This window comes from Terrapene carolina, unplaced genomic scaffold (genome assembly GCF_002925995.2).
Source record: "Terrapene carolina triunguis isolate 2854851 unplaced genomic scaffold, T_m_triunguis-2.0 Scaffold130, whole genome shotgun sequence".
Taxonomy (NCBI): Eukaryota; Metazoa; Chordata; order Testudines; family Emydidae; genus Terrapene; species Terrapene triunguis.
The window spans coordinates 39,115,505-39,136,004 of record NW_020664481.1 but is presented as its reverse complement, the minus strand read 5'-3'; the positions used below and the strand labels follow the sequence as shown (position 1 = coordinate 39,136,004).

At 45.9% G+C, this 20,500-nt stretch overlaps 1 protein-coding gene across 3 annotated transcripts in view; it reads left to right on the top strand.

The window, feature by feature from the left end:
- Positions 1 to 20,500, top strand: part of WTIP (WT1 interacting protein) — a 118,996-nt gene that overhangs the window by 34,497 nt on the left and 63,999 nt on the right. For all 3 annotated transcript variants that reach the window (XR_003899836.1, XM_026652728.2, XM_026652729.1), the window contains exon 2: positions 16,076 to 16,177. Coding sequence is in view for 2 of the 3 variants with exons in the window: in XM_026652728.2 (XP_026508513.1) it covers positions 16,076 to 16,177 (102 nt within the window). In the remaining variant the exon portion in view is untranslated. The remainder of the gene's footprint in view (positions 1 to 16,075; positions 16,178 to 20,500) is intronic.

Sequence of the window (20,500 nt, the reverse complement as noted above, 5' to 3'; positions counted from 1 at the left end):
GAGAAAAGTAAAAATTAGAATATCCTGTTTACTTATTGCTAGTGCTATATTTGACTGAATATCATATGGGTTTTCCTCTTGCTGGATCGGGGCAGGCTTTTCTGGTGGTCTGATCCTGCAAAAAGCAGTGAGCCCTCCATTCCTACTCAAGTCAAATGAGACAGAAAGGTGCTCAGTACTTGCGGTATGTGCAGGATTGGGCCTTGCAAGGGCAGAGAAGGGTGATCTCTGTCCAGTAAGAAGCTCAGGGAAAATGGGGCGGGTCTCAGGGGAGTTATTTTAGAATGAAAATCCTTCTCGAGCTGTAGATGGCAAAACTTGTACTGAAAAGCGACGCTCTGAAACTGTGCTTTATACAGGGTGTCCTACAGGAAGTCAAAGTTTCCTGTGTTCATCCTTACGGTATTTACAGGCCCTCCAGAGTACGTCTACACGGCAATGAAAGACCTGCGGCTGGCCCAGGTTAGCTGACACGAGCTTGCGGGGCTTGGGCTGCAGGGCTAAAAATGGCAATGTAAACTTTTGAGCTCTGAACCTCGTGAGGGAAGAGGGTGAATCTGGGCTTCAGCCTGAGCCTGAACGTCTACTCTGCAGTTTTTAGCCACACAGCCCAACCCCCGTGAGCTCAAGTCAATTGGGCTCTGACACTCGGTGCCGTGGGTGGTTTATGCAGTGTAGATGTAACCTCATTGATTCACTTTGCTTGCAGCAGCCTAGTGGATTTCAACTTATATAAGGAGACATTTCTCAGTAGTGTATCAGCTTCCTATGATTATCTATCTAGCTGTCTAAAAATATAATCCTTCCAGTTAAATTATATAATCACTAAATGTCGGGAAATGTTGATTTTTACCGTACATGCACAAAATGGCAAAACAAATTTCCATCAATAATAATAGAAATTTACAGATAGGCAAAATAAGAAAACTACTGCTTGAGAACTCTGAGAGTTTGATTTAAGGATATTTACTTTGTGTATTTGTATATGTGATCTTGACAATATTTTAACAGTTATAAAGGTTTAAAGTTTTGAATCTCAGCATCTCCTGTCATTTAAATGATTGTGTGACCCTCCCATAATTTAAATTGTGAAAATTTAAATTGCTAAAAATGAAAAGATGCTTAAAACCCATAATTTTGCAGAACTAAACATTTAAATAGATAAAAAGCTTTAAAAATTGAGATAATTCATCAAAATAATAAAAAATAAAAATTTAATTCTGCCAAGCCTATATATAATCTATGTACATTTACACACATTTTTAATTATCTTATTTATATTCCTGCACATTCAAAACACACACACAATAGGCAAACCAGTGGTTGTAGTGCCTTTATAGTATAGGTGTCAGAATTACATGTCAGCTGTGGAGGTATAACTCTTGGGTAGTACTACTTATGGAATGACCTGTTTAATTTATAACCAAACATGGTTACGTAAGACATGCTTTTTTCAGCATGTCATGCTGGTTCTGGAAATAGACCATTATCTAAGAAAATAGAAAAGTGCACCTGGAAACTTTTAGACTAGACTCCCTGTTTAATCATGAACCCATTTTAAATATATCAAGGAAGGCAGCTGTAATAGGACCTTTTTCTGCCATATATTAAAATGATGACTCACAGTTGAAATGACAGTTGAATGTAATGAAAAGAAAGTCTCTCCAGCTTGAAGAGTTTGCAACTGTTATTCTCAGATCTCCAACTTGCCTGGTAGTTTGGGGCTGTACTGGTGGATTGTGAGTACTTTTGGTATCATTTTTACTATCTCAGGTTTCACAGATGCCCTAATATGTGATATGTAAACTTCTCCAATTTCCCCCCCGTTTTACCCTTGGAAGGTCTAGCTGGCTGTCCTTTGGAGATTTGCACATCATTTTCCAAAACACTGGGCAAAATAATTCATTTCGCATCTTCAAAGCACTTTATAAACATTACCTGGTTAATGCTCACAAAATCCCTATTAGACAGGTATTGTGCCCCCCATTTTACATATGGGGAAACTGAGGTGCAGGGCAGTTAAATAGTTTGCCCAAGACTATCATGGGAATCATTGTCAGAAAGGGCATTGGAATTTTGGTGTTTCTAGCTTAGTTCTGTGCTGTGATCACTAGATGTGTATATTACAAGGATACAATTGCAATAAACACAAAGGGCCACATTTTCAGCAGGCTTCTTAAATATGCCTCTATAATACAGATTTTCTGCCTGCAAAAAAGATATGCAAATATTAAAAGGGCATGAAACCCTCACAAAGCCAGGAAATTCAGAATTATTGCTTCTAATTTCATCTCCAGGTCTCACTGCTCTGCTTACTTTTGCAGCCAATACAGTAAGCCGAGTCACATGCTGTTTTAAGGTGTCTGCAAAGCTACCGGAGACAGCAGCATAAACTAGAGACACAAGGCCAGGTTTTAGCCTTAGTTATGCCAGCATAAATGTAGACTGACTCCATGGCCCAGAGCGAGCAGTAGCCTTAACTCTGAGCTCAGATGATCTTCTCCGCCTGTTGCTGCAGACAACCAAATGAGCTTGTACATATTAAAGCCCTGGAATGTATTACTTTATTTTTCTTAATTAAAAACAAACATTTCCAAGCAAACTTGATTATACTTTCATGTCCCTACTAGTGCAGTTGTAGTCTGACACTTTGGACAAATCCCTTCCATTACCTAGTATGTGTAGCATGACCAGCGAATTCTCATTTCTTTTGCTACTTTTTTCTTTCCTTTGGAGAGCACACAGCAAAGAACTACTGTCTCCATAAATCTGTGTGAATGCACAGCTGGGCTGACTGCCCCCCTCCCACCCTCAGTCAGCTAAATTGCACACCTGCTTCATAGCCAGAAATGTGCAGAGGAGTCAGTCGTGCATATGCTAGCGTTATATCCTCTGCTATTATGGGCTGGAGTGAGAGTGGCCCTTTACTCTGTTCCCTAGCCTGCTGGCTGGCTTCCTTGCTTCCCTCAGTTTGGCTTGAGGCAGTCTCAGAAACACAAGAGGTTTGGGCCCCAGGTGATGAGTGGAATGGGTGAGCCTTTAGGTTTTTAATGAGGCATGTTTCCCTCTTATGTCCCCACCATGGTTCGCTCACTCCACTGGGCATCACCCCAGTACTCAGTGTAAGTGGATCTCCCATTCCCTCTCTGTGGTGAGCACTGCAACACCACGGGCCTGTTGGAATAGTGGAGAGATGTGAGGTTTCTCTCTGGAGCATCACTCTCCCACCTGTTATCCAGCATGGGTCATTATTGCCGTTGTGAGTGTTCTGTCTAAGGCTCCTCTCTTCACCCTCATGTTTGTGAATCACCAGTGGAGCTGCCCCAACTCCTGCTGACTCACCTGTGAGGGACTGGGACCCAACTCCAAACTCTGATCCCTCTGCAAGGCAACTCAGAGTGCTGCAGCTGAGGGACCGGGCCCCCAGAACAACCGTCTTCCAGTGCTTAAAGAAGGAAGGTCCTTGGCCACTGACGTTAAGTCTCAAGTGAGCATGAGTCACCCCAGCCTTGCCTGACACTGTGCCCAAAAGTAGAAAAATGAATGACTGTTTGTAAACCAACGGGTCAATGTCACGGTGCTAATCAGAACAATAGGGCTGTGAAACGCATCCTGCGGAAGTGAACCAGTATCAGCATCATGAGCATCAAAAGGCAGAATAAAGGAGAGTGGTGTGGAGGCACCCAAGATATATTCTTTCCCAACAGGTAACGCAGAGTCAACTCAGTGCAGATAGTTAGTAATATCATGGTTTGCAGCACTAATTGGAAGAGACCTCAGGAGGTCATCTAGTCCAACCCTCTGCTCAAAGCAGGACCAATCCCAACTAAATCATCCCAGCCAGGGCTTTGTCAAGCTGGGCGGTAAAAACCTGTAAGGATGGAGATTCCACCACCTCCCTAGGTAACCCATTCCAATGCTTCACCACCCTCCTAATGAAATAGTTTTTCCTAATATCCAATTTAGACCTGTCCCACTGCAATTTGAGACCATTGCTCCTTGTTCTGTCATCTGCCACCACTGAGTATTGCCTAGCTCCATCCTCTTTGGAACCCCCCCTTCAGGTAGTTGAAGGCTGCTATCAAATTCCCCCCTCACTCTTCTCTTCTGCAGACTAAATAAGCCCAGTTTCCTCAGCCTTTCCTCGTAAGTCATGTGCCCCAGCCCCCTAATCATTTCCGTTGCCCTCCGCTGGACTCTCCCCAATTTGTCAACATCCTTTCTGTAGTGTGGGTCCCAAAACTGGACGCAATACTCCAGAAGTGGCCTCACCAGAGCCCAATAGAGGGGAATAATCATTTCCCTCGATCTGCTGGCAATGCTCCTACTAATGCAGCCCAACATGCCGTTAGCCTTCTTGGCAACAAGGGCACACTATTGACCCATATCCAGCTTCTTGTCCACTGTAATCCCCAGGTCCTTTTCTGCAGAACTGCCGCTTAGCCAGTCGGTCCCCAGCCTGTAGCAGTGCATGGGATTCTTCCGTCCTAAATGCAGGACTCTGCACTTGTCCTTGTTGAACCTCATCAGATTTCTTTTGGCCCAATCCTTCAATTTGTCTAGGTCACTCTGGACCCTTTCCCTACCCTCCAGTGTATCTACCTCTCCTCCCAGCTTAGTGTCATCATCTTAGTGTCTTTCACTTTCATTTGACTGGATGAATCTACTTTAAAAGGCAGAAAAGCCTTCCAGTTTCCAACAGCTGCTAATCAGAACTGATACGGTCTCCCATGACATCCTCCACTCAGCTGCACTTATATTCCACTTCATTTGTAGCTAGCATAGCTCAATCCATCCGTCTAGATGTTCTTTGGGCTTATAACTGCTAAAATGTAGAGCCAGGGAAATGCAGTGTTAGACGTTCTACAGCAGTGCAGTTTCAGATTCCCTACCATCATCTTTATTGTATCTAGGTATGAAGCCACTTGCCTTGAAAAATCTCCAACTGGTATAAAATGTAGCAGCCCATCTACTTAGCAAAGCAGATGCCACGAACAAATGCTTCACCTTGGTGCTCCTCACTGACTCCCCAATGAATATAAAAGAGAGTCCAGGTTCTGTGGCCTGATATCCAAAGTCCTTCATGGGATTGGCCTAGCATCTCCTTCCACAGCCATGATCTCCCATGGCAGCTATATCCTAGTGGAACAATGAAATTATTAGCCAATAGACAGAGCCTCGTGAGTGAGGGAATCAGAACTGTGATGGGAGCTGGAGTTAGACTATAGAATTAATTTCTGCAAGAGATAAAACTGAGCAAAACTCAACTCCCCTCCTCTCCCCCTCCCCCCAATAAAGTAATCAAGCTATTTCTCTTATAAGCGGCACAGATGCTATGGGGTGGAGTGCATTTCAGTTAGTAGATTGATAAAATAGGCAGGTATCTGGAGGCTGTAGCCAGTTATTGGCAATATCTTTATCCTGTTTCCTTGAGGAAGAGAACAAGGTTGGTAGCAACAGTGAGGAAGGTTTAATAGTGAAAAAAGCTTCATTTCCTGGCATGTGACCTGATTCTAATTTTGACTTTATTTAAAAAGTAATTTAACTAGGTACCAATGTAGCCTGGACAACATTTCTTCTCTCAGTGTAGCCAGTTCCAGCACTCTGGGCTGTGTGAGCTGTTGTTCTATTAGCCTGCACTGCCATGGTGAGTCATTACTTTCTAAAGTATCATACAGAGCTAGTTTCTGTTGTTTAAATAGAGCCAGACCACTGTTCGGCTTAGAAGCCTCAAGATTCCTGGCATGAACAGCCTGTGATTTTAAAACAGGGATTTAAAATATTTACCTGCAAACGGTCTCCATTCTTTCCTGTATCACTGCAGAGAACTTCTGCATTCTCAGGCGTATTCACATTTGTGTTATCTGCTGACCTTCCCCCCTATCGGAGAAGGCAGTATGATGTAGTCTTAGTCAGCAGGTTCCTGCATCATGCTTCTCTTATCTATGCTGAAGGAGCACGCTCTGATTTTTGTGCAGTCATGTGTGGTTACTATGTATGCAATTGGGTATCCTCCTGCTGGATGTGTTGGGAATTGGACTTTTACTTATTTATGTTGTATATTCAGGGCTGGGAAAACTTACTAGACTCCTAGTAACTGGAGGATTAAAACCTACTGGCAAGAGGTAGTTTTGACAGATGAAGGTGGTAAGAATGAGAGTTCCAGAAGCTTGGCTCTCCTCACCCACCATTCCCAGCCACTGGACCCTCAGTAGGGAGGGGATTTATATCTCCTCTCAGCCTCTGAGTGACATGTGACTTGTACATTTGAAGATCCCTTCTGTGCTATTTGCTAAAAGGGACAAGGAGTTTTCATCTCCAGTCCATGCAGAATCTCCTGGCTGCTGCAATCCAGGTTAGACTCTGGTTTTGATACACAAGCATTTAATCCAACTCCCTACCTCACATGTCCTTCCTCTTCGCTGGTTGGGCCACTGAGCACATATTCCCTTCTCTGGCTTTTTACCCTCAGACTTGTTCATTTAGCTTTCTCCGAATTGAATTAAGACATGTATTTGACCCACGCAGCTTCTCTCTCCATGTCCTTGTGGGGTTGAGCCTCCTGCCCTTCTACAAGCCCCTGACTCACCCCTGAGCTGATGTGCAGAGAGACAATTCTCAACTCGTGTGAGAAAAAAATGGATACTGCAATAACTCAATGTTCTACGTGCCCAATCCTTTTGCTCTCCCGTTGCTTTGTGAATGGGACCATGTAGCCAAAGATTGATCTGTGCCATGTGTTATTTGTTAATGCTAACTTTACCCTAATGTATGATGACAGGGCGTGGGCATGTCTCACTGTACACTGTATGTAGCATTTATCCCAGTGAGAGATGATGTGGGGGGAAAGAAAGCTGCGGTTCATCTCTGATTCATGGCACACTGTCAAATTAAAGAAAAGAGAAAGAGGACCAGATTCTCCCTTCCAATTCACACATGCTGCTCCCATTGAAGTCAGCAGGACAAATTCTGCTGCTTTTCTGAGACTCGTGTTACTCTACTGTGTGCCATAGGGTTGTGCAGTTTGATTGAGGGCCGAATTGGACCCAAGGAGAGTTCTGTGCATGTAACTGAGGATGCAGTTGGACCTAAAGTGTATTTATTCATCTGCTAACCCTTTAACTGGATCACAGAAAACATGGTACCAAATTCTGGCCCATTGGTTTCTCTATCATTAGGGGACCTGGAAGTACATAGAGCTCCAGCCAACAATATGATGGTCCAGAGAGCAGTGTGGACACCTGTCAAGAGTAGATATGGGCCCAGAACATGCTGTTCCCCAAGTCCAGGGGTGTTTTTATTCCAGGCTCCAGTCTAGAACTATCTCTGGTCAAAGTACATGCTGGGGATTTATCTAGCTCACGCTGGGTCCGTCAGGCTGTGCAGGCTTTGCTCATTACATTGTGCTGTCTTCTTACCCTTTCAGTTTGGAGCAAAGTCACTGAATATATCTGAAAACATTGTCCGGGTTGATAAAATTCTTAAATCAGCAACTATCTCTGTGTGCATTAGACAGAAAACGTGTCACTGTTCTGATCTTCAAAAAAAGCAGTCAGTGAGCATATTCTGCAGCTTTGGAAAGACTTTCCCCAGTCACATTCAGATCATACTTTCTCAAAGCTGCCTTACTGAGAAAGTAATGTGCAATTCATCATCAGGAGGAATTGGATTAGTTTCATACTATCTGGGGAGCAGTGGGGAGTTTGCTTAGCTAATTTCAATCAAAAGTCTCAGTTTCCAGCATTAATCGTGTGTGCTCTTTTGCCGAGGTCCATTGTGCACATGTGCTTGATTATTCTCTACTTCGATTTTATCCTAATCTTCAAGCAATGTTTTAAAGTGTATGTAGTATGAGCTCAAGGATGTACCCCGGTGGAGAGCAGCTATCCCATACTCATGCCCACAGAACCTTTATACTAATGCCAGTAATGCCTTTACGCACAGCATCATGCAATATCTTTCCAGCTAGAGAGAGATACCAAGCATCTAACAGACTCTGATCTCCTTGTGCAGTGTGTCTGTATGTGAAAATGCCGTCAATTCCATGTGAATGAGCTAGGAGGTCACACCGACTGCATTCTTACACTGCTGAAAGCGGAGCTGCTACTCCAGAGGAGACTAATGGCCCCAATCCTCAGATGTGCTGGGGCATCTTTGCACCTCTCTGGCAGTGCGAAGCAACCCTACACCCTGATCTGGATACTGGAGGATTCTCTCTGCATGAGGGGATACTTGGATGGGGTAGAGTCATTGTGGCAGCTCCTATCTCACCCCTGCTTTCTGCCGCCAGGACATTCCTGTGATCTCCTAATGAGGCTGTTGGCAGCTGGCATAAATTAGCACAACCCATAAAGTGCTCTAATTTACAATGAGCCTGGCATCAGGACAGAGCACAAAGGACACCTTTGCCCATTCAGTGCCACTCTATCCTGAGCAGCTCTGAACATTCTCAGCTGTAGGTCAGGAATAACAACACTGATAGGAAAGGAGATACCGGAAAAGCATGCGAGTTGTACAAAGGTTGGAAACAGTAGATTCAAACAGTGACACACAACAAAATTCCAGAATGTGATGTGCTTGCTCCATAATACCACATTCTTCCTAGGAAATTCAACAGGCATTAGAAATAAATCTGAAACAAAATGCAGTGTTGCTATTAAGTATGGCCTCTTACCAAACTAATAACACATAGCCTGGGTTCCGATTGGTGGAAAACTGATCATAAATAATCTGCACATTAGTGATTTTTCCAGGGCATTATGAGCTCACACCACAGCTGCGTATATATTTTTCAAAATATATAAATGGAATTATACATGAAATCTTTTTAGAATGCCAGTCATCTCTGTGGTCATTCATTCCTGCAATTAATGACCAATCTTTTAGAGAAAATGAACTAAAAAACTGACAGCAGCTCATAATGAATCATATGGTGGGGAGGGCTGTGTAAATAAACCATTCACAATCAAAAAATTCACTTGCTTCTGATGGTTAGGGTAACCAGACATCCCGTTTTTAAAGGGACAGTCCCGTATTTAAGCCCTTCTGCAGGTGTCCTGACTTTTTCTTAAAAACGGGCAAATTGTCCCGTATTTCCTATCTTCCCCCATCACTACTGGTGGGTCCTGCTGCTGGCCAGATCGTTGCTCGCCAGCAGTGACTGGCAAGAGGGTGGGAGGGGGTTTCCAGTGGCTGACAATGGGGATGGGTGTGCAAGGCTGGTGGTGGGGCGAAAATGCAGCACACGGGGCCAACTGCTCCCCCTGCTGGTCCATCAGCGCAGTCCCTGCTGCATGCAGACTCTCGGCCAGTAGGGCCCTGCTCCATCCCGTTTCCGGCCGTCTCTGGCTGTGAGCTACAGTGGCTGGTGAATGCAGGAAGGCGCCAGGCAGCGGCCAGTTTTGTGTCGCTTCTGTTGCCCACCCATCAACTCTTTATGTGCTCCCCCTCTCGCTGTTCTCTCCCTGCTTTGCCCTTTTTTCCCTCCAGCCCCGCTGCTCCTCCATATCCCCCCCAGCGGGGCACGTCCCGCTCCCAGCCCTGTGCGGAGAACCAGCCCATGGTCAGAGCACTGACCTCACCAACAGCCTGGCCAGCTGGCTCCTTCCCTCCCCCACTGCCGCTGGCTGGGCTGGTGCGCTGGGAAAGCCCAAGACCCTCCGGCTTGGGGCACTGGCCAGGAGGTGCTGAGACCTGCATGTGCCAAAGCCCTGCACAGCACTGGCATGGGGAAGAGACTCTGCCCCTCAGCTAAGCTCTGGAGTGGCGGGGGGGGGGGGGGGGGGGGGGAGAGGGGTGAGAGGAGGGTGAAATTTCCAGCCTGTTCATGTCCCAAACCTGCAGGCTCAACAGCAGCCCCGGGGCAGGGGCTTAGCACCCTCTTCACCCCCCAGCCCTGGGTCCTGCCTCCAGGGAGCGTGGGGTTGATCCATCCCCTAGGCACCCTCCCCTGCTGAGCCACCTCTCTGGCCCGGTTCGCTGAAGCCCCTGCACTCAGGTTCCCTGGCCCTGGTGCACAATGCAGCCTGAAGGCTTAATCCATTCCTGCCTGCGCTGTAGCTGGCGGGGCCAGAAGGCAGCTGGGTTATGTCAGTGGCAGTGGGTTATGTCACATGCCAGGTCATTTCCCCCACCCCCTGTGACTGGAAGCAGCTCCAATCCCTTCCCTCCCGCAGTTTTAAAAAGTTGCTGCTGGCCACATTCTGGTGTGAGCCCTGGCAGAAATTGGGGGGGACGGGACATGTGACCTTGTGTGCCCCCTCCTCCCCACAGCGTATTGCCGTGGGAAGACATGGTGCCAGGTACCAGGAGAGGCGGGTCCGTCCCGGAGGCCCAGCCAGGCATGGAGGGCAGAGAGCGCCGGGGCAGGGAGGGTCCAATCGATCGGTCGGTCGGTCACCCCAGCTGTGTGAGAGAGGTGTATGCGAGTGTGTGTGTGTCACGTCTCCCTCTGTGTGGGGGGGAGGGAAGGGGATAGGGGTGTGTGTGTGTCATCCCTCCCTGTGTCACCCCTCCCTGTGTGAAACCTAAAGCCTTAAAGATAAGAAGGTAAATAAAAAGAATCCATCTACGCAGTGTTTCTTTTTAACGGCGGCTCAGTCAACTTGATGTTAATTTTAATGTTTGAACTGCATAGTTCTGACTGATTGCCATTGAACTTGCTTGAATACGAGTAATTTTACCAGATGTCCTGTATTCCACATAGGGAAATATGGTCACCCTACTGATGGTCCAATGAGTTAACAGATAAAAAAGAAAAATTAGGTGATAGCTTTTATATGACCTCCTGAGGTTCCTGAGGTCCCTTCCAACCCTGATATTCTATGATTCTATGCTATGCCACAATGGTTCCTGACTGTAATAGGTCTGGCATTTGTGAATGAGATCTCAAAGATAGACATTTCAGGAAAATGTAGACTATGGATTTCTGCCATCCTTGAAGTACAAATCAGCAGGAAAAGGGTGAAGGTGTGTCTGTATACATAATATTCCACCTCCTAGTTGAGATGCCAGTGGCAGTCAGTCACAAGTGCACTAATGTTATGAAAGGGTGGACAGAATGGGTGAAGATGGCTGGTAGTGGTGACAGGAACTCTGAAAGGGTTGTTCTTATCCGGGTCTCTTACCAAAAATAAAATGAAATGTTGGACCAGGGCCTTAAGCTAAAACAACAGACTGTCCATTTCAAAAATGAATGTGTGGCTATTGTACTGTATAGGCAACCCTTCCTGCCCCAGGGTGCCTCTAGGGTGTTGTAAGGACATAAGAGACCAGGTTGATTCTAGAATTCCCAGTAAGTTATAGGGAAGATAGAGGGGTTCACTGGTTACTCTCACTGCTCTGACAGTGGCTTTGTCATGTGTTGCAAGACTAGTTGAGTAAAGTGGCTGCACTTTTGAATCAGAATGTTACAGAGGAATCAATAACTTTCACCAGCAAATGAATCATTAACTTATAGTAAATAATAGTCGATGTAACAGTTGAGGCAGGTAGGGCTCCTGCAGGTAGTCAACATATTCAAGAAAAAGTTCTCATTTATTATATTAAATCTGATTTCATCCTTAGCCCCAGGACCAACATTTTCTTACTATTTTGTTTACAGTGCAGTTGACTAGATCTCTCTGGAAGAGTTTTGGTATCACAGGTTTAATTTAGGGCATTGATACTCGATGGTGTCAAAAGGATATTGTCAGGTACTTTAGCACCAAAAACAAAAACTCTTTGGAGGTATATGGGGAGGCCAGAAAAACTGGTATGTGCAATGCAGCCTCCATCTCCTTTCTTACTGGAGTCCCAAACCAGATACCAGCAATCTTACTGCAGATGCTGTGTTGCCTGCTTTCTCCATTTTCCTACAGTTACTTATTAAAAACAAATTACATTTCTCTCTATTGTGTGGTAGCTCAGAATAGTCAATGTGCTACGTCTTTCTAAAACCAAATAAAGACTAACCTGAAACATTGAACTCTTTCCTATTTTACCTTGGTATTCTCTGCCCTCTGTTAAGTTCAGTTTCTCCAAGCTAATAACATTGAGATTTTCTCCTCCCAGTGGTTTGAATTTATATCATCTTTGCATAGCTTTCTCAGTACAAGGAGAGAAAAATCTGGATGATTAGGTAGGGTTACCATATGTCCGATTTTCCCGGACATATCCGGCTTTTTGGTCCTCAAATCCCCGTCCAGGAGGAAATTCCAAAAAGCCAGACATGTCCGGGAAAATAGGGTGGGGTTGTGGGGCTTGGGTCCGGGCTGGAGCCACTGGGGCCAGAGCCGGAGCCGCTGGGGCTGGCAGTGCTCGGCCACCGGCTGGTGCCGCTCGGCCAGAGCCGCTTGGCCGGAACCGGGGCCCGAGCTGAGCTGGGCCGGAGCCGCTGGGACCGGGGCTGGGGGTGCTCGGCTGCCGGCCGGGGCCGGGGCCGGGGGTGCTCGGCTGGGGCCGGGGCCGGTGCCCCGGGGCCCAAGCCGAGCTGGAGTCGCTAGGGCCAGGGCGGGCCGGAGCTGCTCGGCCGGGGCCGGCGTGCTCGGCCGGAACTGGGGCCAGTGCCCCAGGGCCCGAGCCGGGCCAGGCCGGAGATGCCGGGACCAGAGCCGCTTGGCCGGGGGGGGGAGGAGGAGGAGGGAGCCGCCGCCACCGCCGCCCCAGCTTACCTGCTGCCTGCCTGTTTCAGGCTTCCCGCGAACATTTGATTCGCGGGAAGCAGGGGAGGGGGAGGAGCAGGGGGAGGAGCGTTCGGGGAGGGGGTGGAGTTGGGGCGGGGACTTTGGGGAAGGGGCGGAGTTGGGGCTGGGGGCGGGGAAGGGGTGGAGTTGGGGCAGGGCCAGGGCCCCGTGGAGTGTCCTCTTTTTGTTTTATTAAAATATGGTAACCCTAGATTAGGGCACTGATTCTACAAACAGTTGTGCAGGTCCTTTACTTTAAGTGTATGAGGAGTTGCATTGAAGCCAATAAGATTTAAATAGGTGTAAATGTTTGCAGGATCAGGGCCTTAACCAGCATACAAGTAGTTTAATTGCAGAAGATAATTGAAGCAAAAGTGTATTTTATGTTCTCTTAAAGCAATTTCAAAATCACATTGACATTATTAATTTACACTACACAATTAAAGAGGTAATGGGTGAGGTAATATCTTGAAAGCTACACAGAGCTTTCAACTCCAAAAGCTTGTCTCTCTCACCAACAGAAGTTGGTCCAATAAAAGATATTACCTCACCCACCTTGTCTCTCTAATATCTTGGGACCAACATGGATACAGCTGCACTGCATACTGCTCAGTTAAATCAGGCCAGTTGTGGACCAATGGACATATCAGGAAAACAAAAAATAAACTGTATGAAACAAGGAGGTTGTGATGGGTTGGATCACAGAAACCCCCTTGGGGCTGCCAACTGATGTGCCAAGACTACTACTACCCTTGCTTTCCCTCTGCCAGCTCAGGACTCCAGCACCCTGTCTTGCTGAGCCAGACACTCCCATCTGCTCCAACACAGACCCAGCGTCTGAACTACTTGCCCCAAAGCTGCAGGTTTACCTGAAAACAGCTCACAGAAGTGTGCTTGTCTTTAACACTCAGATGCCCAACTCCCAATGGGGTCTAAACCCAAATAAATCCGTTTTACTCTGTATAAAGCTTATACAGGATAAACTCATAAATTGTTCGCGCTTTATAACACTGATAGAGAGATGTGCACAGTTGTTTGTTCCTGCAGGTATTAATACATACACTGAGTTAATAAGTAAAAAGTGATTTTATTAAATACAGAAAGTAGGATTTAAGTGGTTCCAAGTAGTAACAGACAGAACAAAGTAAGTTACCAAGCAAAATAAAATAAAATGCGCAAATCTATGTCTAATCAAACTGAATACAGATAATCTCACCCTTAGAGATGCTTCAGTAAGTTTTTTCCTCAGACTGGACACCTTCCAGGCCTGGGCACAATTCTTTCCCCTGGTACAGCTCTTGTTGCAGCTCAGGTGATAGCTAGGGGATTCTTCATGATGGCTCCTCCCTCCCTCTCTGTTCCCTTCCACCCCTTTATATATCTTTTGCATAAGGCAGGAACCCTTTGTCCCTCTGGGTTTCCACCCCCCCTCACTGGAAAAGCACCAGGTTAAAGATGGATTCCAGGTCAGGTGACATGATCACATGTCACTGCAAGACTTCATTACCCACTTGCCAGCACACTCATATACAGGAAGATTCACAGGTAAAACTCTGCAGATAATGGTCCTGGTTAATGGGAATCATCAAGATTTCCAATCACCATTAATGGCTCACACTTTGCATAATTACAATAGGCCCTCAGAGTTATATTTTATATTTCTAGTTTTAGATACAAGAGCGGTACATTTATACAAATAGGATGATCATCACATTCAGTAGATTATAAGCTTTGTAATGATACCTTACAAGACACCTTTTGCATGAAGCATATCCCAATTACATTATATTCACTTATCATATTTTTATAAAACCATAGACTGCACAACATCACAAGGAGGTAATTTTGTACCAGTGTTTTATGTAATAAATTCCTTATTAAAGATGCAGAGACAAATTAATCTCTGGTGTAAATGGCCACAAATCCATTAAAATCAAGCATGTCAGAGATTAATTCAGTCTAGTTTCAAGAGTTTTAGGAGACCCATTTGAGTTGACCTAACTTAAAATTGTTACGATCTCATCAGGAAAAGTATCTGAACAATGGAAATTTGCCAGTTCTATATAATCAGCCACCTATCACTCCATTATCCTGAGAAAACTAACCACACTCTTTGTAGAACCTACCCAAATCACAAATCTTTCTCTGAGCTCTGCAGCAGCAGTAACTAACTGGTATTGCCACAGCTATGCTGGGATCTTCAACTGTTCTCTTGTACAAAATTGATATGAATTGCCATTAATTTCAATAGGAGCAGGATCAGATCTTTAGGGTAAAATCCTGACACCACTGAAGTCAATGGCAGAACTCCCAGCCAGGTCTGCAGTCTTAGGGCACGTCTTCACTACCCGCCGGATCGGGGGGTAGCAATCGGTCTATGGGGGATCGACTTATCGCGTCTAGTGAAGACGCGATAAAATCGATCCCTGATCGCTCTGCCGTCGACTCCGGAAATCCACCGCGGCAAGAGGCGGCAGCGGAGTCGATGGCGGCGCGGCAGCGGTCGACTTGCCGCCGTCCTCACAGCCAGGTAAGTCGACCTAAAATACGCCACTTCAGCTACGCTATTCACGTAGCTGAAGTTGCGTATCTTAGGTCGACCCCCCGCTGTAGTGTAGACCTATCCTTAGGGTCTGTCTTCAGTGGAGCTGGAGGTGTAATTCCAGCTTTGGTAGACATATGGGTGCTAGTTCTGAACAAGCTAGCTTGCTAAGTATAGCTGCTGCAATAGTCACTAAGTAGCCTGAGTAGAATCCCATCTGAAAACCCAGATTACAGGGGAGATGCCTTGCCTTTTGTTTTGTAAAATGCCCAGCATGTAGGGGCTAAGTATTACTAAGGACAGAAAGTTAAAAACCATTACACATGACTGACAGAGTCATTTTCACTGAGCTCCTTATGGACTTCAGCTCACTATTGATATGGTGATTACTTTATTGGAGAGAAAAAAATAAACACTTTTTTTCCTCTGACACTGTTTGACCAAATTGTTTGTTTTATCGGTAACGCTGAATGTAACATGTTGTGTTAAGATCACTTACCTTGTATTGAAGACCTCTGCTGTTTTTCTTTGAAAGTCTGAATTCTTTCCAGCGGGCATTCAGATTTCCTGTCCCTTCTCATTTTCACCTGTCTCGGGGGGATTTCTGTGCTGTTTGGCCAGCCTCGCTCTTCGTACTTCGTTTCACCAGCCACACTAGGATTTTCTGCCTTTTATTTTTGATTGGTTTTCATGTAGTCATGTCACTCAGGATGCCTGCCACCAATTTTGGTGCCTGGATTCTATTCAGGGTCGTTAATTCATTGTTTTAGGGCTTGATGAGGGTACAATAAGTGTTTACAAATCAATGGCCAGCAGCTGCTTTTTAGAACTGCTGAGGATTCTGATGTTAAGTCTTTCTTCTTCTTCCTAGGTATTTGTATAAAGTGTGGAAAGGGCGTATACGGAGCGAGCCAGGCTTGCCAAGCAATGGGTAACCTCTACCATACCAACTGCTTCACCTGCTGCTCTTGTGGTAAGTCAGATCGACAGTGTCTAACATACAGCCTAAGGCCCGATCTTGCAGTCCTTACTGAGGCAAAATTCCCACTCGCGTCAAGGCTGGTGATTAATGACACTGAGCATGCTCCATCTCTAAGCATCCAACTGCACTGTCTTAAGCAAGAGGACATAAATCTAATACTTCATTGACATTAAGTGTAACATTTTCAAAGGGGCTTCAGCCCAGCCTCCATGTTACTCGGTGTACATCAATCGCTTTTAGTGGAGCTTTATGTGCATTATAATTTTTGCACACAAACAATAGAATTGATACAGGCAAAATTCATTTTATGCACATGCAAATGTTTGTGCATTCAAGCATGTACATGCACACATGATAATGCACAAAAATTGCACGTACAAGTTTGAATGTGCAGAAATGGAGACCACATGTTGAAAATTCAGCTCTAAAACTGCTACCGCATTTGGTGGTGGTTGTTTTTTAATTCTTTCCTCCAGAACTTTCCACGCCCCTTCCAAAAGCTTGTAGGATTTCTCTTTGAATCTGCAAGCATGTCAAAGGAATGGTCTCTACACACTGTATGTGATTTTTAGCAAAAAAGCATGGCTTTGCTACTGAGAAACTCGGCTGTTTTCAATTCATGGTGACTCACATTGATGTATTTTAACAAGAAGGATATTCTACTTGGTCTGAAGACATCATAAATGTTAGAAAATAGAGCCAAAGCTCTTAGAAGTGGGTGCCTAAAGTTAGGGAATGAGATCCGTATTTAGGCACTTCAGTGGCCTGTGTTTAAGAAGTGCTAAGCACACACAAATTCCCATTGGTTTCAATAGGACCTGCCAGTCATCAGCTCTGAAAATCAGTTCATTTTGACTGAAGTGCCTCAATATGGATTTAAGTTTGTAATTTATGAAAATGTTAGCCTTGCTGTAAAAGATCTTGTTGAGATACATATACGCAGACAGAAGGCTGAGCATCAGTGGAATATACAGCACGTAAATTGTTTTTAAAAGGGATTAATTAAGGATTAGAAAAAGAGTAAAAGCTCATTGGCATAGAACCAAACAACTTTCTATTGAAAAGACCATTGTAAAGCTCATTTATGAAAGGAGAGCTGTAGGTTTGGGGTTTTTTTTCTCTCTCAGGCGTTGTACAGATAGATATTCATTTTTAAAACAAATATTTATGGAATTTAAGGAACCTTTGGACCATGATCAGGTTCTAAACTAAACTTCCCTAAAATTTAAGGGTAATTTGCTCTCCTGAGTCCATCCAAATATGCCACTGACTGAGCAACAAGTTTGCTGGCTCCCAAAGTGAATGAAATACTTTGGGCAGCCTGCTAAGCAGAGGATGACAAAATACAATATCAGATAATATCTATCCAATCATCACCAAAATTAAATTTAACCTAATTACGTGGAGCAAATTACAGCTCCCTCCGCATGGCAGAACACACATGATAAAAAGGTTTCAGAGTAGCAGCCGTGTTAGTCTGTATCCGCAAAAAGAACAGGAGTACTTGTGGCACCTTAGAGACTAACAAATTTATTAGAGCATAAGCTTTCGTGGGCTACAACCCACAGATTTCTATGTAAACCATTCTATTTTTCAACAGAATGTTTAGAGGCAGGGGAAGGTATTTTATTAACAAAATATAATTCTCGGTTAGTTGTTAAAACGCAGCAGTAACCTTTCAGATTGCCCTCCCAATGTTTATGTGGCCGATGTTCATCTAGCTGAATGCAGTGTAGGACTTGATCTCGCAGAACCCCAAGCAGTGCTAGTGGAATGCCATGATTCACATTATGGCATATGAGTCACTGCATATACACTAGGTAACAATGCACCCATGTTGTCCTGTGAGCTTCAGGGCCGGTGCAACCACTAGGCAAACTAGGCGGTTGCCTAGGGTGCCAAGTGGTTGGGGACGCCAAAAAGCGGCGAGCCCCAGCCATGGAGGAGCCGGCGCGGCGCAGGGTGGACAGCAGCCCTGCAAAGGCGGCGGCGCCACTAGCAGGAAGCAGCCGCGCCCCCCACCCCTCCTGCCCACGCTGCGGCCCGGCGCCCCCACCCCTCCTGCAGGCTGCAGCAGATGCATGCGGGCGGCAGCCCCCGTGTGCCTCCCGATTCCCCCCTCGCCGAGCTCGGGCTCTGCAGCTCCTGGGCATGTGAGCCGCCGCCTGGGCGCAGGACCCTGAGACTGCTCCCAGGAGCCACAGAACCCGAGCGTGGCGAGGGGGGGAACTGGGGGGGGGCACGGGGGCTGCCGCCCGTATGCATCCACTGCAGGAGCCCCCCGGGGGGGGGGGGGGCGCCAGGCTGCAGCCCAGGCAGGCGTGCCCCCCGGTTTCCCCCTCACCACACTCGGGTTCTGCGGCTCCCTGGCGTGTGAGCTGCCGCCACTGCCCCTGCTGGAGGGCTCCGGCAATCTGCGGGGGCACAGAGGCGGCAGACGGCATCCGAGCGCACAGCCGCCTCCTTCCCGGGCTCCAACTTTCCCGACTCCTGCCGCTCTCCGGCCCGTGCGCTCCCAGCCAGGTGCTTCCGCAGCGCAGCAGCAGCCGGAGCTGGGGGGGTGGGGGTGGGGGTGGGAAGTTGCTTCGGGCCCCGCGGTTCAGGGAGCCGGGAAAGTTGGAGCCTGGGGAGGAGGCAGCTGCGCGCTTGGATGCTGCCCACCGCCTCTGTGCCCTGCAGATCGCCAGAGCCCGGCATTGGCTCCTGACCTGGGAGCGGCAGCGGGAGGCGGCACAGGACTAGGAGGGATGCTGCTGTGGACCGTGGCCATCAGGCAGTGTGGGGTTCCTGGGAAATGTTCCTGACCATCGCCGCCTGGCTGGCTTGGCAGCAGGAAACCTTCGCGTGCCGACCTGAACCTGGGAGTTGTAAGTTGCAGCAACTCGGGGTCCCCTTCCTCACATGTTGCACGGGCCAAGCCTCCACAGCTCAAAAAAAAAACCCTGGACTTTCTAGTTGTATTTCCCTGTATGGATTAATCTGGGATTTCTATGAGAAAACAACCTATTTAAAAAGTTACATGATTAAATACTTGATATTTTCATTAACCTAACTTTCAAAAATATGCCCCAACTTTTTTTATGTGCAGTGTTTAAATCAAGAAAACAATTCCAGTTGCAATGATGTATCCTGCTCTTTAAACTGTTCAGAAAGCCACAGCATACAAAGAAATTAATGTAGCTAACATTTTAAAAAGTAATTCAACTGATTATAAAACACAGCCACAAAACTAGAAAAATCATGCCAAGACAGTTGGTTTCACACTTCCCAGATAAGGAAGTGATCAGTAAAGTAAGAAACATATATTATGCATAAGTGGAGTCAATGTCAAATAGAAACAGAAGTTTCAATAAATATTAGTTTAAACTTAAAGACAAACTTTACAATATGAAATCATATGGGAGGGGCCTATTTTATAAAGAACATTTCAAAAAAGCACTTTTCATCAGTTGTTGGAAAGTTGTCAGGTCATTTTTAAGTAGAGATGTCAAAGGTCTGCAAATCTGTTATTGAACTTATTACTATGAACACTTGAAAAGGACCAGGGTGATGGGGTTTAGCTATAGGGACACATGATTTTTATACAATCCCTTGTGCTGTCACATTATTTAAAAGAGACAAAGTGGATGAGGTCTTTTACTGGACCAACTTCTGTTAGTGAGAGGGGCAAGTTTTCGAGCTACACAGAGTTCTTCTTCAGGTCTGAAAAGGTACTAACAGTGTCACAGCTAAACACTAGATCTAACAGATAGTTTAGCACAAGTAGTTAGCACATATTCAAGGGGACCATTCAAGGTGAAGTAGGCCATTAACTCCCTTGTAATCCCAGGACAAAAGGGGAGATTAGTGGGTTGCAAATTGTTCTAATTAACCATAAAGCCAGTATCTTTATGAAGATCATGATTTTTAATGTCTAGCAAGGTTTTGAATTCAAGCTCCCAGGCTCATCTTTTGAAAAATGTGCAGGTTTCCTTTGAGGATGAGGACTAATAGGTCAGATATCGAGTGATTTTGTGGGGGCCCAACTCATGAGTTCTGAATGTTTGAGGTTGGCAATACTGAATATTACATCATGTCACCAAAGAAATTTAAGTCAAGGTTTCTCAAACTTTTTCACAGGCCACACCTTAATACAGCTATTGTTTCATGGGCCAAATCCTCCCTCTCTGTATTAATTCTAATGAACAATGCCACATTATGCAGTATTCATTTTTGAAAGTTTATAATAAGCGATGCTCAGGGAGAGAGGAGGGGGAGGGGGGCGCAAGGTGGAAGTTTCACCTAGGGCACAAAATATCCTTGCACTGGCCCTGG